Consider the following 17049-nt stretch of genomic DNA (forward strand, 5'->3'; position numbering starts at 1 on the left):
AAATATAGTGAACAAAAAAGAGGAAAAAGTAAAACGGTATTTGATTATAGAAATTTAAATGCAAAAACTAAAACATATAATTATCCAATACCAAATAAAATATTAAAGATAAGACAAATATAAGGATATAATTACTTTAGTAAATTTGATTGTAAATCAGGATTTTATCATTTAAAGTTAGAAGAATAATTTAAAAAACTTACAGCATTCATAGTACCACAAGGATTTTATGAATGGAATGTATTACCATTTGGATATAAAAATGCACCAGGTAGATTTCAACATTTTATGGATAACTATTTTAAACAACTAGAAAATTGTGTAGTATATATTGATGATATATTATTATATTCTAAAACACAAGATGAAATAAGATTATTAGAAAAATTTATACGTATAATACAACACTCAGAAATAAGTTTAAGTAAAAAGAAAGCAGCAATAATGAAAAAACAAATAGAATTCCTAGGAATACAAATAGATAAAAATGGAATAAAAATGTGAACGCATATAGTACAAAAAATAATAACCTCGAATGAATAATTAGATACAAAAAAGAAATTACAATCCTTTTAAGGATTAGTTAACCAAGTAAGAGAATATATACCAAAATTAGCAGAAAATTTAAAATCATTACAATAAAAACTAAAGAAAGATGTAGAATATCATTTTGATAATATAGATCAAACACAAATACAAAAGATAAAATTATTATGTAAAACATTACCAAAATTATATTTTCCGGATGAAGATAAAAAATTTATTTATATAGTAGAAACTGATGCAAGTGAAAAAAGTTATGGAGGAGTATTAAAATATAAATATAATGATAATAATATAGAATATCACTGTAGATATTATTCAGGCACATATACAAACACGGAAATAAAATGGGAAATAAATAGAAAATAATTATTTTTCAGTATATAAATATTTATTGGTATTTGACCCATATATTGTATATAACAAATTTATTGTAAGAACAGATAATACACAAGTAAAATGGTGGTTAACAAGAAAAATACAAGATTTAGTAACAACGAAAGAAATTAGAAAATTGGTATTAAATATATTAAACTTTACATTTACAATTGAAGTGATAAAGACTGATAAGAATGGTGTTGCAGACTACTTATCAAGACAAAGCTACTCAGACTGAGAACAAAGACGAAGATACAATTGAAAAGATACTCAAAACCATTAATAAACTTTGTACTAAAGTGGATAGTATGGACAATGAGATACAAAAGTTAAAGACAAATGAAGATAACCTGAAGTCTAAAGTTAATATAAGCCAGCAGCATGACTATAAAATGTGGAGCTACGTCGATCGGGAGATGGTAAATTCCAGAGATAAAAGGAGACGATGTGAAACTCCCTAAAACCCATAATGTTTGTTTAAATACAGCTGCAGGTATAAGAAGAAAAGTTAGTGAAAAACCAGGAAATACAAATTTAACCAGTTATTTGCAAAATCATTTATTCAAAACACACCAAAACAAATACCCATAGAACCACAAACTTCTACCTATGCAGTGAGTATACAAAATCATAGTGAAAATAAAAGATACAATTATATTACACAAACCTACATTGAAAATATATATAGAATCCAAGTCAAGACGATATAACTCAAAAATTACAAGGATACAATAGACTTATAAGCACAACAAAAAAACTAGTGCTAATCTAGTTAAGACATGTTACAGTTATGGATTACTAAGTACAGTATATACATATGACGGAGAAGAAATCAGTGGACTACCAGAGTTATACAAAGCATTTATTACATATAAAAGAGTTACAAAAGGAAACTCATTTTATATTAAGTTTTATACAGCAGCAGCAGAAATACTATATGAGGAGGTAAAATCTCCAATTCAAGTTATTAAGATAGGATTTACAAAAGATATGACCATACCAGAGGATATTGGACATCAGAATGAAATACCAAAGATAGAAATACCAAATTTTTATGCTAATAAAAGAATAATTGGTATATCAACTATCATACAAGAATTAGCAAATAACTATTTAAATGGAAATGTCATATGGAGCTATTACGCTAGAGATCAAGTTATAATATATTCAAACTCAAGGGAATTCAGAAGAGCAGATATGGATGAAGTTCAGCGACGAATTTTATCATTACTAAAGCTAGAGGAACAACCTACAACACGAGCATTAAAGAAAGAATTTATTTCAAAAGACTTATTAATTAGATATTGTAAATTTATTGGACACAAATACCAAGATCACAGATGTTTCAAATGCAATGGAGAAGATAATGTTATGTCAGATATTGATTTGGAATAAAGATGAAGAGATAAGAATGCAAAATAAGATAAGGATGAAGAAAAAGAGCTATAGTAGACAAAGAAAAATGACGACAAAGACAAAAGAAGAAAAAAGACATAAAGAGAGATATAAACAAAAAAGGTGGTAGACAAAAGGGATAGATATCTTTGAAAAAATATAAAAATAAGAGATAAGATTCCTTTGTATAGTAAATAGCTTTTAAATTTTGAAAGACCAATATGTATAGCCGGCCATTTGTAAAGTTTTGTTTAAAAAGTTGTAAAGTATACACTAGGCGCACTTATGTACAGGTTTAGGATTTAGTATATATAGATTGTCAAATTGTAAATGAAAGGAAGGCAATGCCAAACAAAATCTTAAGTTAATAAAAACCCTTTTAAAACCCTCTCTAAAAAAAACTAAGTTAAAAAATGGAGAAATCCAAAATCAAGTCAGATATTTTAGAAAGCATGGAAAATCAAGAGACAAAGATATATTGTTTAACAATTATGCAGAACTAATTTCATATATTCCTGAATATCATATATATGATTGATTAAATTTATGTTAGTTATTATATACTAGTATTTGAATCATGAATTCTAGTTTGCTAGTAAACGGGAAACAGGGAGAAAACTGTTATACTATGTCATCCTATAGTGGAAACCGGTAGGGATGCCGTTAGGGGAGTACACAAGGTTGAGGCGCTGATAAGCAGTAATTATCCGCTAAAGTACGATGCTAGTACTGACCAAAAAACATGATAACGATACTCTAGCTTATAATACACTAATATGAATTTAATTGAATTATGACATGATAGGAAGGAATAATTGAAAATAAACCTGCATAAATAAATAAACATGATTACAATGTATGATGAAATATAAAGCTATAAAAGTTTGATCTTATATATGCTTAAAGATATAGAAATTGTTGACATAAAAAGAATTATATGGGAAAAAATATGTGATCATGATATAGAAGATATATTAAATCAAGAATGGTATGAAATAGATTTACAAGAATTAGATATAAAAAGAATAGATATACACATGCAAGCACATATTTTTTCGTCCTATACACTTATAATTATACAATAAAAATACTCCATTGCCCAATTTCTTTTGTCTTTCTCTCTTTCTCGTTTTTTACAAATTCAAATTATATATAATTTCTCTCTTTCTCGTTTTATACAATTCGATTCAATTGTATATTCCCTGCCCAAGTCTCTTTTGCCTTTCTCTCTTTCTCATTTTATACAAATTCAAATTGTATATAATCGTTTTATACATTTATAATTATATACACTTCGTTGTTATACAATTCTCTGCCCAAGTCTCTTTCTCGTTTTATACACTTTATTTTATACAATTCGCTTCAATTGTATATGTATAGCGAATTATACATTTATATGTTTTCTATAGAGTTCAATTATGCACACTTTGTTATAGCATACAAATATGAATTTTATGTTTGCTGTATGTGAAAGCTACCCTATTTTATATATGTAATTTTATTATATATTCACTTTCTAAATCTATAATTTTATTCATAATTTTTCTATAACCTTATTAGAAGCATCATCCTCCCAATTGGATAAAATATTCAATTCAAATTTAGTCAACAAGGAAAATAAAATAAAAAGAGAAATACACATTCTTCCCAAACAGAAAAGTATAGGTCTTTCTCGTGAATTCTCTAGAGCATTTTGGAAGAGCTTTTGAAACGTGATATTCACGTGTAATACGTTATACTCTTTTCTCAAAACAATAATATTTTAATTTATTTTTTTGTTAATTACCAGGTTTCATATCGTGGATTTTGGCTCCCGGTTTTTGTTTGTCTGTTTTCTCCTCCAAGCGGTAATCCCACTATAAATAGCGCTTAGTTTTCTCCAATTCTTCATCAGTTGTTTTTTAGATTCAGAAATAGGGAAAAATTTATACATAAACTTTGAATTTATGATGAATGTTGTTTTTGCTGCAGTTTTCAGGTGTATTTTTTCATGGGCATAGAAGAAATAGGGTGAATTTACTAATTTTCTCTCGAATTATCCGCAGCAATTTTGGTAAGTTTGATCCACCTGCGCTTAAATTTGATATCCGAACTTTGAATCTATGATGAATGTTGTTTTTGCTGCAGTTTTCAGGTGTATTTTTTCATGGGCGTAGAAGAATTTGGTGAATTTACTAATTTTCTCTCGAATTCTGCGCAGCATTTTAGTAAGTTTGATCTACCTGTACTTCAATTTGATATCGAAACTTTGAATCTATGGTGAATGTTGTTTTTGCTGCAGCTTTCAGGTGTATTTTTTCATGAGCGTAGAAGAAATTGGGTGAATTTACTAATTTTCTCTCTAATTCTCCGCAGCATTTTGGTGAGTTTGATCTACCTGCTCTTCAATTTGATATTGATACTTTGAATCTATGATGAATGTTGTTTTTGCTGCAGTTTTCATGTATTTTTTTCACTGTTTAAGCAGGTGAAATAGCGTAGAAGAAATTGGATCAAGTTAATAAGTTTTCGCCTCCGCAGGATTTTGGTGAGTTTGATCTACCTGCGCTTCATCAATTTTTGATCCCACGGATAAAAGAAAAACAAGTAAAAATTATATATCTAAACTTTGAATTCATGATGATTTTTTTTGCTACAGTTTAAACCAAATGTGTTAGTGTTAATCAAATTTTCATTTAGGAGGTGAAATTTCAGTTTTATCGAGTAGGTGATATTTTACGTCTTCTCTCGAGTTCTCCGCGGCATTTTGGTAAGTTTGAGCTTGCTCTAATACATTCATTTTCTAAAACATGTTGAAGGACTCAACTGAGTTTTCTTCTAAATCAGTCCCATTTTTCCAAAATATCACACTACTAAATGGTAAAGAAGACAATCACCCAAGCAAGTTTAGCAAAAGTTGCATGCGAGACAAAGGTTACCTTGGAAATGCAGGTTGCACCTACAAGGGTGTCCTCCGTCATACATCGGCAAATTGGGAGGCTGAAATCCATGAGCCTAACTATAGCCCTCGCCTTTGGCATGGTACGATGTTGCATACAAACATTGTGGTGATACGGTCCAACTCAATTTTCCCGATCACGTGCACACAAAAAATTGGAAAAAGAAGAAAAGCTAAGGTAAAACATTGTCCACTTTTGGCAATGTTTCCATGAGATCAAAAAAAGTTGCATGCTTAAATTCCGTGTTAATTGTGATACAAGGAAGATAATTGATTGCTTTTGACAAGTAGGAGAAATCAAATTCCTCCATTTTTTACCTTTTTAACTAAAAGTACAGCACCTAAAACATGCTAAACAACTCAACGGAGTTCTATTCCAATTTCCAGATCAATTCCATTTGCTCAAAAATGTTACACTACTATACTGAAAAGAAGAGAATCATCCGAGCAAGTTTAAGAAAAGGTTACATATGAGGGGACAGCGCAATACATCTCAAAATACTTGTTGCGTTGTATTTGTAGTTCAGAGGATAGAAAATGGAGGAATTTGATTATTCCTATGTGTCTGTATACATGTGAACTTAGAATATTTACCTATACTTGTCAAGACAATCAAACATCTTGCTTGTAGCAGAAAGTTACGCATGCATATTCTTTGGTCTCATGCAAAGATCATCGAGAGGGGACAACGCAATACATCTCAGAATACTTCTTTTTTGAATTTTTTTCCTTTTCAAACTTTTCCAATTTTAACACTGCTGAACAAAATTATTACTTTTTTTTGTCTTCTTTCAAGGTGAATGAATTTGAATGTTTATATAAAAAAAAATTAAGCAGACCCTAACGTTAGCGCTGAAAAAGTTAAATGTGGATAATTATGGATTAGAGAAGTTGAGTTACGGACTCGTAGATTGCTGGTGTGTTCTTTTTCTTGAATATTTAGCTCAGACAGATGCTATTTTCTTTGCGACCTTTGTATGGGACCAAACAAAAAGCTGCATGCATAAGTTCCATGTTAATTACTATAGATATAAGATCTTTGATTGCTTTTAAGAAGTATTAGGTAATTTCATAAGTTTACACACACATATAGAGAGAGAGACACGTAGCAGAAATCAAATTCCTTTATTCTTTTTATGTCTTTTTAACTACAAATACAATCCTTAAAACATGCTGAACAATTCCAACTCAATTCTGTTGCAAATCCATCTCTTTTACCAAAATATTACACCTTTATACATGGAATAAGAAAATCAACCAAACAAGTTTCAGTGTGAGAAAAAGGTGGCCCTGAAAATGATAGTTACACCTACAAGGATGTTCTATAACGTACGTAGGATTAATGGATGGCTGAAAATCATTAGCCTAACCGTGGCCCTCGCCTTTGGCTTGGTACTTTTGAGACTTCTTACGATGTTGTTGCCATATAAACTTAATGGTAATAAGGCCCAATCAATTATTTTGATTAGGGTTGTCAAATGGTGGGTTGTGTTGAAATTGGAAATATTAAAATGGGTTGAATAGAAATCGGGATGGTCGGTCTTGACTTGCCCAAGTTAAATGGGCTAAAAAACGGGTTGGGTTTTCACCCGCCCAATTTGATTCGATTAATCTCAATAACTTAACATATTGATATTTAATTTTTATAATCACAATCTGAACTTTTGCTCAATAATTTTTTGTTAAAAATAGTAAAAAAATGGATAGATAAATCCTAAAAGATGTTAAATCGATAATAATTCACACCTTCACTAAAGGAACATATCTTAATGAAAAGTTCTAAAATGAGTTGAAATTGGAGATTGAATTGGACTCAACTGAGAAATTTCTTTAAATCGGTTTAAGCTTGAATGGGTTGAGATTGAATCTAATTCAAAATATCTTGAGCCCAACCATTAAAATGTTGGACAGGTTGAGCGGGTTATCTATGTTTAGGTTTATTTTTTACACACGTAATTATGATCATGTGCACACCAACAAGCAAACCTAGTTATTTTAAAAAGTTAGAAGAATTTTGTAGAAGTGTTTTTAAGTCGAGATATTTAGATTCTTAACCACTTACAAAATGAGTAAAAACAATAAATAATTTTTTCAGGTCTCTTATATCTAGCTTGTTATTTAAAGATAAAAAAAATTAACAAAAACTTTATAAACTACGAGGATGCAGACGTTATCAAATTAAAATAAAAACATTTCAAACAAACCAAAGTGTTTTCTTTTCCAAAACACAATATATATGTTTTGATATCATACAATAACTATTAAAGTTGCATTAATAATATCCATATGCAACATAATTTATATTCTTTCTTTCTTGCTTGCTTGGTGCAAGTTATTCATTCTACTCAGTTTTGAATATATAAATTAGTATAACGTAATTCCTTGTTGCATCTATTGAACACATCCAACTACCTCTCACTGTGATCGAATCTATTTCCTTAAATCTTCCATCCCCAACTGGTTCCTACAAATTTAGAGATACAACATTCAATAGATTCCTCTGAGTTCAAATGAGAAGTGTGGATTTCATTGTATAGAAGAATTTATATTTTGATATCTCAAGATAAGTATATGGGAAAATCACATTTAACAGAACTAAAATAATACTTCCTCTCTATCAGTTTATGTGATACTTTTCGTTCTTCATGAGTCAGAAAATTTAAGTTTTGATCAGAAATTTTTTACATGAAATTTTCAAAAATCTTAAATGAAATTTATATATTTATAAACTACTATTTTTTCGATACGTGCAAAGCACGTGATTATCAATTTAGATTATTTATGTGAAAAATTGGATAATAAGCATTGCACAAAATAATACTGCACATTCTTTGTGAATGTTTAATGTGGATCATCATATATATTTCTTATTACTTATGAAGATGGTCAATGCAAAATTTATTAGTTAAATGCAATACTATATATAGTTATTTCAGTTTGATGAGGTTGAATCATGTAATTAGTCGTATTTCACTAATATTACCTATAGATGATATTTGTTGTGTATTTTTCTTGTCATCTCACCAGATATATTGTGAACGTGTATTCCACTTAATCTAATTAGATGTCATATGATCATGTGGAGAGCAATTACATTTTAATTTTTTAGAACTATTTATGTATATTAATATTTATTTTATAAGTTAAAGCAATTAATATGTCACAACCTAATCGACAATTAGATTAAAAAAATTTAAGAAACAAACTTTCAGTGCTAATCTTTAATCAAAATTAGTGTTTTTCTATATATTCACACAATTGATGAATAAAAATATGTGGGCGGTACCTTGTTGAGTGGAAAGTAACAGTAACCTAAGTTCCTTCTTTCATATAGTGATAGTAGACAAGTCTTAGTTATTACTTTTCCTAAAATTTTAAAGGTAATATGATATAATTTTAGTGTATAGAATAATTTCTATTTTGATATCTCAGGATAAGAACAAGATGTATGAAAAAATTACATTTAACAAATTTATGTACAAATTTATGTGATATTTTTCATTTTTCATTTTTCATTTTTCAAGAGTCAAACAGTTTAAGTTTGATCGGAAATTTGCGCATGAAATCTTTAAATTTTTTGAATGAAATTTATATATTTATAGACTACTAGTTTTCGACACGTGTGTTGTACGTAATTATCAATTCAGAAAATTTAAGCAAAGATATGAATAATAAGTTTTTCACAAAATAATATTGCAGATTCTTTTGAGAATGTTCAATGTAGATTATCATATATATTTCTCATTCAGACTAACCTATGAAGATGGTCAATGGAAAATCTTATTAGCTAATTGCAATAATGTATGTATTTATTTCTATTTGTTGAGGTTGAATCATGTGATTAGTCGTATCTCATTAATATTAATTTATAGATGATATTTGTTGTGTATTTTTCTTGTCATCTAACCAAATGTGTTGTGCACGTATATTCCATTTAATCTATTTAGATGTCATATGAACATGTAGTAACTACATTTTCATTTTTAGAACCATTTATGTATATTAATGTTTTATGTGTGTGCGCGTGTGTGTGTGCCGCATGTGTGTGTTCGTTCGTGTGTGTGTGTGTGTGTTCGTGTGTGTGTGCCGCATGTGTGTGTGCGCGCGCGCTCGTGTGCGTGTGTTGTTTGCATTCCTAACAATATATATCTCATAAAAAGTAGCTATGGCGTTATAAGAAGTTGTATGAATTTTTCTTCCTCTAAAATATTGAAATATTAAGAAATAGTAAATTAGTTGAACAAAAGGCAATGTTTACATGATAATAACTATGTTAAAGCAAATTCTTGACATTATAAATCACATAAGTAGCATTGATTTATAAAGTTATTACTTTTTCTTAAGCATAAAAAGAACAAATTGTGACAATTCTCTAACTCTTGAAAATTTAAATAATTTTGAGAAAATATATTCAGAAACATATATTTACATCACAAGAGAAATTGTTGACAAAAAAAATGATGTTATACTACAATATATATTGCTTATACAAATTACAACTGATGTTATTACAAGTCATATGAATTTTTCTATATAGTAATAAATATTTTGAAGAAGTCTTTCTCCGCTAGAATACCTAGTCACTTCACCAGTTGGTAAAAACATTAACAGTGCAATATCTGGGTCACATATGTTAATCTTGAGATTTTGAATATGGCAAAATTGAGTTGAACAGGTAGTGCAACATGTTCCTGTGAAATATTGCAGCAGGTATGCAAGTGGCGGCGTACGTGTTATATATGGAAACTTATATGTACGTTTTTGTTTATAGTAGTTTACTTGGTTGAGGAAAACTATTAAAAACAAATTTGAGTACAATAAGGTTTCGAGAAAAAGAGTTTGTAGAAGTCAACAAGGATTTGTAGAAGACAAATACAAAGTTGATTTGTACAAGGATTGGCTGAATTTTTGGTCTATAAATAGAGAGCTATTTTGATCAGAAAAACTTGCGCATCTACAAAGAGAGAACTTCAAAACACGATCAAGAGGGTTGAGAGAGTTTTGTTAAAATCTTTTGAGTGCTGCGAGTTGAGTGTTAAAGTTATACGATTGTATTCAAGAGTTTGTTTACAATCTAGGTAGTAGATTTGCTTGACAAGTTAGAGTAATTGAAAAGCATTGAAAAGATAGAAAACGAGGGAGTAGTTTTTTGTCTTTGAGTAGAAGGAATTAGAGTTTATAATTCCTTGAGATCTTAAACGTTGTAATCTTTGTATTACTTGAAAGTTACAAATAATACAAAGTACTGTTCAAATTAATTACTGTTAAAGTTTTTCAAGCAGTCACAAACTAGTTGTTAGTACGTGTTCCTCTGAAGAATTCAGGAGGGTAGAATTCTAACAAATGGTATCAGAGCAAGGTTATCTTTAGAGAGTCTAACAACTCAAGATAAGAACAACATGAGTTCTGCACCTCCACTCAGACATGGTAAGGGTCAACACATCAACAGACCTCCACTATTAAATGGACAATACTACTCATGGTGGAAGGCAAGGATGGAAGACTTCATTCAAGCTGAAGACTATGAATTATGGGTAAGAATTACTAAGGGACCACTAATTCCTACCATCACTGATAGTGAAGGAAATAAAGTACCTAAACCCGCAGATACATATAATGAAGCAGATTATAAGATGCTAGGAAATAATGCAAAAGCTAAGTGTATTCTTGTGTGTGGATTAGGACCTGATGAATTTAACCGTATCTCAAGTTGTACCTCCGCTAAATAAATATGGGATACCTTACAAAACGCTCATAAAGGGACTACTCAAGTCCGAAAATTCAGGATTGCTAGTTTGTGTTCAGAATATGAAGCCTTTAAGATGAAATCCGGAGAATCTCTTCAAGATATGATCACCAGATTCACCACTGTGGTAAACGAACTAATCTCATTAGGCAAAGTATATACCACTGAGGAACTGGTTGACAAAGTACTTAGGATTTTGCCTAGGTCTTGGGAAATCAAAGTCACTGCCATTAGAGAAGCTAAGGACCTAACTACTATGTCTTTAGATAAATTAGTTGGAAATCTCAAGACCTACGAGATGAATGTTGACAAAAGAGGTGAAGGAAATAAAGAAAAAGTTCTTGGTCTTAAAGCAACTGAAAGTGACGAATCAGACATAGATGACGATGATCTAGCTTTGATAAGTAGGAACTTCAAGAAACTCTTTAAAAGGGGGTTAAACTCTGCCAAGAAATCACCACCCTTGAAAGAAAAAACTCCTGAACGATCACAAAATGGAGGTTGTTTTAAGTGTGATAAGACAGATCATCAAATAAAGGACGGCCCAATGTGGGAATTAGAATGGAAAAAGGAAAAAGCTGAAAAAGAAAGGAAGGAACTCCTCAACAAAAAGAAAACCAAAGAAAAGGAACAAGCAATGTATGCAGCCTAGGGAACAGGTTCCTCGGACATGTATGAAGATGTTAAAGACCTTGCCTTGATGGCAATAGAAGAATCAGACGCTGAACCTGAATCATACTCTGAAGAAACTGAGGTAAACCTTCTTAACCTAAAGGATAAGCTAGCAAAGTTCTCCAAGAAAAAGCTTTCACTCCTATTGCTTACATCCATAGACACAATTCAAGAACTTGTGAACACCAAGAGCCAACTACTTTCTTCCCTATCTAGCTTAAAGTTTGAGCATATTGATCTCAATAAGAACAAACTCGACCTTCAAGAAAAAATCAAGCAACTTGAAACCCAAAATCTGGAACTAAGAACTAAGAATTCAAAATTAAAAGTTCTTGGCAAAGGAAAAGAGGGTGAGCTGCCTGACCAAAAGCTTGAGGTTGACAAACTCAAAAAAACTTTAAAGTTGGAAAAGGAAAATTGTAAAAGGATAAATCTTGAATTGACTAGAGTAAGAAGTGATCTGGAAAGAGCTAACAAATGGACAAGATCCTCTATGATAGTAACTCATCTAGGAAACAACAATAGGAACATCAAAACCGGAATAGGATATGAACAGCCCATAAATGGAAATCCTACGTTTTGTATCATGTGTGGCAACTCTTGTCATTCTAAACAATATTGTCCCAAAAACAAAATAGCCACTGAAGAAAACAACTCAACAAGAACCTATAAAACTGTTCAGAGGAACAGGTACATACCCAGAAAAAACAGTCTGCCCAACTGGGCTCGTAGAAATCTGATTCACCCTTTTGATCAAAACAAAAATCCCAAGCTAATCTGGGTTCCTAAATCCAACCTCTAATTTTTCAGGAAGAAGTGAGAGAAAGCAAGCAGCAGTGGTACATGGACAGTGCTTGCTCAAGACACATGACAAGGAATAAGGCATTGTTTCTCTCACTAGAAGAAGGAAAAGGAGGTATGGTTGCTTTTGGTGGTGAAAAAAAGGGTCAAATTAAAGGTTGTGGAAAGATTGGAAGAACTGATGAACATTCAATTGATAAAGTATACTATGTGGAAGGACTTAGATACAATTTACTCAGCATATCTCAATTGTGTGATAAAGGTAACAAGGTAATCTTTCTATCCACTAGTGTCGAAGTAATCAATCTAAAAACACAAAAATTAGTGTTAACAGGAAAAAGAGATAAACATGTCTACACCGTAGACACCTCAACTATCTCTGACACAAATCTAGTGTGTTTAAGCGTGTTGGAAAAAGATCCCTTGTTGTGGCATAAACGGTTGGGTCATGCTAGCCAAGTTCAATTAAACAAACTTATCATCAAGGATTTAGTTATAGGACTGCCTAAAAATAAATTCAAGGAAGATAAGGTTTGTGAAGCATGTACTCTAGGAAAATAGATAAAATCATCATTTAAGTCGAAACAGTTGGTAAGCTCAACTTGTTCCTTAGAACTAATTCACATGGATTTATGTGGACCAATGAGGGTTCAAAGTAGAGGGGGAAAAAGATATGTGTTTGTCTTAGTGGATGATTACACTAGGTATACCTGGACACTATTCCTTATAGCAAAAGATGATGCATTTGAAGTTTTCAGTTCACTAATGAGAAAAATTCAAAGAAAATATGGGAAACAACTAAAGGCAATCAGATCAGATCATGGAACTGAATTTGAAAATTCAAAGTTTGCACAATATTGTGACCATCATGGAGTTGATCACAACTTCTCTGCCCCTAGAACACCTCAGCAAAACGGTGTGGTGGAGAGAAAGAACAGAACTCTTCAAGAAATGGCTAGAACTATGATGATCGCAAGCAAAATTGCAAACCAATTCTGGGCAGAAGCAATAAACACTGCTTGTTACACCATAAATCGTTGCATGACCAGACCCTTGTTAGAAAAAACTCCATATGAATTATTGAAAGGGAGAAAGCCCAACATCTCTCATCTTAGAGTGTTTGGATGCAAGTGCTTCATTCATAACAATGGAAAAAATCTGCTTGGAAAATTTGATGCTAGAAGTGACAATGGAATCTTTCTTGGGTATTCCACACATAGTAAAGCCGATAGGGTACTCAACAAAAGAACTATGTGTGTCGAAGAGAGTGTTCATGTTATTTTCGATGAAAGCAGCACTATGTCAAATGAAGATGTGTTGTTCAGTAACACATCAGCTGAAGAACATGCTATCTCTGAACAGGAACAAGTCCAAGAAACTGGTTCCTCTGACACAACAAACAGAGAAGAAACTGAAACTCAAGTGAATTCTGATGAAAGAGTTGATACAGATGAAAATCAATCAGATGTTAATGAAGAACAAGAAAGATCAACTCCTATCCTAAAAGAGTACAAATACCAAGGATCACACCCATTGGAAAACCTGCTCACTGATCTTTCTTCAGGAATTACTACTCGATCAAGAATGAAGAATCACTACGCGCATAGTGCATTCCTATCCATGGTAGAACCAAAGAAAATAAGTGAAGCTCTTCAAGATGCAGATTGGATTATAGCCATGGAAGAAGAATTACATCAATTTGAAAGAAGTAAAGTATGGCATCTAGTACCTAAGCCCTCAAACAGAACTGTAATTGGAACTAAATGGGTGTTTAGGAACAAGTTAGATGAACATGGTACCATAATCAGAAACAAAGCTAGGTTGGTTGTTCAAGGATATAATCAAGAAGAAGGGATAGATTATGATGAAACTTTTGCACCCGTGGCAAGAATAGAAGCAATCAGACTGCTTATAGCTTTCGCATCTCACATGGAATTCACATTGTATCAGATGGATGTCAAAAGTGCTTTTTTGAATGGGCTATTACAAGAAGAAGTTTTTGTTAAACAACCCCCCGGCTTCGGGAATAATGACTTCCCTGATCATGTCTATAAGCTTGACAAAGCTCTCTACGGGTTAAAACAAGATACAAGGGCATAGTATGATAAATTGTCAAAATTCCTTTTTAAGTCATGGATATTCAAGAGGTAAAATTGACAATACACTCTTTTTCAAGAATAAAGAAAAGGGTCTGCTGATCGTGCAAATCTATGTTGACGATATCATATTTGGAGCTACAAATAAGAGTCTCACAAAAGAATTTGCAAATCTTATGAGCAATGAGTTTGAAATGAGTTTGAAATGAGTATGATGGGTGAATTAAACAAACACCTGGAGGTACATGGATTCATCAACAAAAATATGTAAAAGAATTGCTTGAGAGGTTCAAAATGGACGATGCCAAACCAATTGATACTCCAATATCCCCTGCCACTAAGTTGGACCTTGAAGGAACAGGTTCTGCTGTTGAACAAAAACTGTACAGAGGCATGATTGGCTCCCTTTTGTATCTTACTGCTAGTCGACCTGATATTGTGTTTAGTGTAGGATTATGTGCTCGCTTTCAAACTAATCCTAAAGAATCACATATTCAAGCAGTCAAGAGAATCCTCAGATATCTAAAAGGAACCTCTGATTTAGGACTTTGGTACCCAAAAGGAACCAACTTTGATTTAGTTGGGTATGCGAATGCTGACTATGCTGGATACTTGGGTGACAGAAAAAGCACTACAGGAATGGCTCACTTTCTAGGATCATGTCTTATTTCATGGGGATCAAAGAAACAAAACTCAGTTGCACTATCCACTGCTGAGGCTGAGTACGTAGCAGCTGCGTCATGTTGCGCCCAACTTCTGTGGATTAAGCAACAACTTAGTGATTTCGGTCTCAAAATTGAACAAGTCCCAATTTTCTGCGATAATACTAGTGCTATCAACATTGCAAAAAATCCGGTACAACATAAGAGAACTAAACACATTGACATTCGTCATCACTTTCTTAAAGACAATGTGGAAAAGGGTTTAATCTCTATAAATTTTTGTACTACGAAAGAACAAATCGCGGACATATTTACAAAGGCATTAGCAAGGGAACACTTTGAAAGGAACAGGCTGGAGCTAGGAATGATGAAGACCAACTAAGCAAATAAAAGATGAAGAAATTGGACTCTCAAAATCATTTATGCATGCTTAAAAGGTATGTCTACTTTTCTTAACTAAGATAGACAAAAAATTATAAGACCAATGCATTGGATTCCGTTCCTTTAATTAAATGAAAAAAAAATTCATCATCACAACTGCCAATTCAAAACCTGCAGAAAACCTTTCAAGTCATACCTGTTCCCATTCTCAGTAAAACCCTTACACTTCCCTATAATTCCTCTTAAACAGTTCCCTTTTCTATTTCTTCTCCGATTGTCCTCATTCTCTCTAAAACCCTTGAAAACCCAGAATCCACATTGTGTTGTTTAGAAAAAATGGCCATGTCCTACAATCTTTCACTAGCCATAATTCCCTTTGATGCTCAAGAAAGCCTACACGCCCTACCAGCCATTCTCTACATTGATTCGACCGGCATAACTCGATGGTCTCTTATGGAAGATGCTTTAGTTCAGGGGGAAGAGAGAAGTCAAGGGTTAGAAAAAGATAATATGAGTGCACAAAGTGAGGGGGAACATATGTTTTTGTCACATGACCAAGAAAATAGTTCTGATGATGAAAATATCACTTTACTTGAAATGCTTTCCAAAATCAGAACGTGTTCCAAACAAATTTCATCTTCTTGCAAACCTCCTGCTACGACTCTTCCTGAAACTCCAGAAGAACCTCACTCTATTCTACCGGCAAAGGTGGCAATGAGAGTAACTAGATCTGCACAACGCACTCAAGAAGCAGAGAGTTCGACTAAATCAACCAAGAAAATTCGCACAAAAAAGCGTAAGTCTTCTTCATCGTTAAACCTTGTAGCAGATACAGTGAAAAGTCAGAAACGGAAAAAAATTTCATCCAAATCAAAATTTCATGATGATAGTGATTATCATGCAAGAGTGTTAGCCTTTAAGAAGAGGAGTGTGATTAGGGGGAGAGTAATTTCTGGCTTTGGGGGTGGTGAGATGGATGAGTTAGTGATCATCTTACAAGAACAAGGTTGGACAGAACTGATGCTTCAAGGATCCTTTAGGCGTAAAATGGGTAGAGTAGAAACCAGAGAATTTTATATCAATGCAACAGGAACTGCCTCGTCAATTACTAGTACTGTGTGTGGTATTTCTTTTACACTTACTGCTGAGATTTTGTCTTCAATACTTAGAATTCCTAACAGGGGATGGGGTCACTATGTCAAGGCCTCCTTTAGAGGGTAACACCTCTCAACTTGACATATGCAGGCAATTCTCAAATGATCCTACTCTTTCAGAATATTCTAGTGTTGACAAGGGATGTATGTTACCTTTACATCAGATGTTGTTTAATGTAGTTCACAAAATTCTTCTTCCAAGAAAGCAAAAAAGAACTGAAGCATGTTACTTGGATCTCACACTTATGGACTTACTGTTGTCTAGGACTCAAATAAACTTGCC

The 17049-nt window shown here is 32.3% G+C and overlaps 2 protein-coding genes and 2 long non-coding RNA genes across 8 annotated transcripts; 3 read left to right on the forward strand and 1 right to left on the reverse strand.

Annotated features, from left to right (window-relative positions):
* Positions 1-1049: 1049 nt before the first annotated feature.
* On the reverse strand, positions 1050-2385 carry LOC112941672 (uncharacterized). The gene is made up of 2 exons (XR_011221699.1): positions 2251-2385; positions 1050-1408 (listed from the first exon to the last, which is right to left on the reverse strand). It is a non-coding gene; the product is annotated as an uncharacterized lncRNA (long non-coding RNA).
* A 1442-nt stretch (positions 2386-3827) lies between these two features.
* On the forward strand, positions 3828-6042 carry LOC101252401 (uncharacterized). Of its 5 annotated transcripts, none has more exons than XR_011221695.1 (8): positions 3828-3975; positions 4106-4163; positions 4288-4369; positions 4444-4523; positions 4598-4678; positions 4784-4843; positions 4996-5065; positions 5143-6042. It is a non-coding gene; the product is annotated as an uncharacterized lncRNA (long non-coding RNA). The 5 variants fall into 5 exon arrangements; XR_011221697.1 differs by having other exon boundaries at positions 3844-3981; positions 4955-5065; XR_011221694.1 differs by having other exon boundaries at positions 3844-3981.
* A 4611-nt stretch (positions 6043-10653) lies between these two features.
* Positions 10654-11652, forward strand: LOC138349291 (uncharacterized). Its single transcript, XM_069299611.1, has 2 exons — positions 10654-10954; positions 11060-11652. The coding sequence occupies exons 1-2, from the start codon at positions 10654-10656 to the stop codon at positions 11650-11652; spliced, it is 894 nt and encodes a 297-aa protein (XP_069155712.1).
* Positions 11653-14863: 3211 nt separating this feature from the next.
* LOC138349292 (secreted RxLR effector protein 161-like) lies at positions 14864-15613 on the forward strand. The gene has a single exon (XM_069299612.1). The coding sequence runs from the start codon at positions 14864-14866 to the stop codon at positions 15611-15613; it is 750 nt and encodes a 249-aa protein (XP_069155713.1).
* The last annotated feature ends 1436 nt before the right edge of the window (positions 15614-17049 follow it).

This window comes from Solanum lycopersicum, chromosome 6 (genome assembly GCF_036512215.1).
Source record: "Solanum lycopersicum chromosome 6, SLM_r2.1".
In the NCBI taxonomy this organism is placed as follows: domain Eukaryota; kingdom Viridiplantae; phylum Streptophyta; class Magnoliopsida; order Solanales; family Solanaceae; genus Solanum; species Solanum lycopersicum.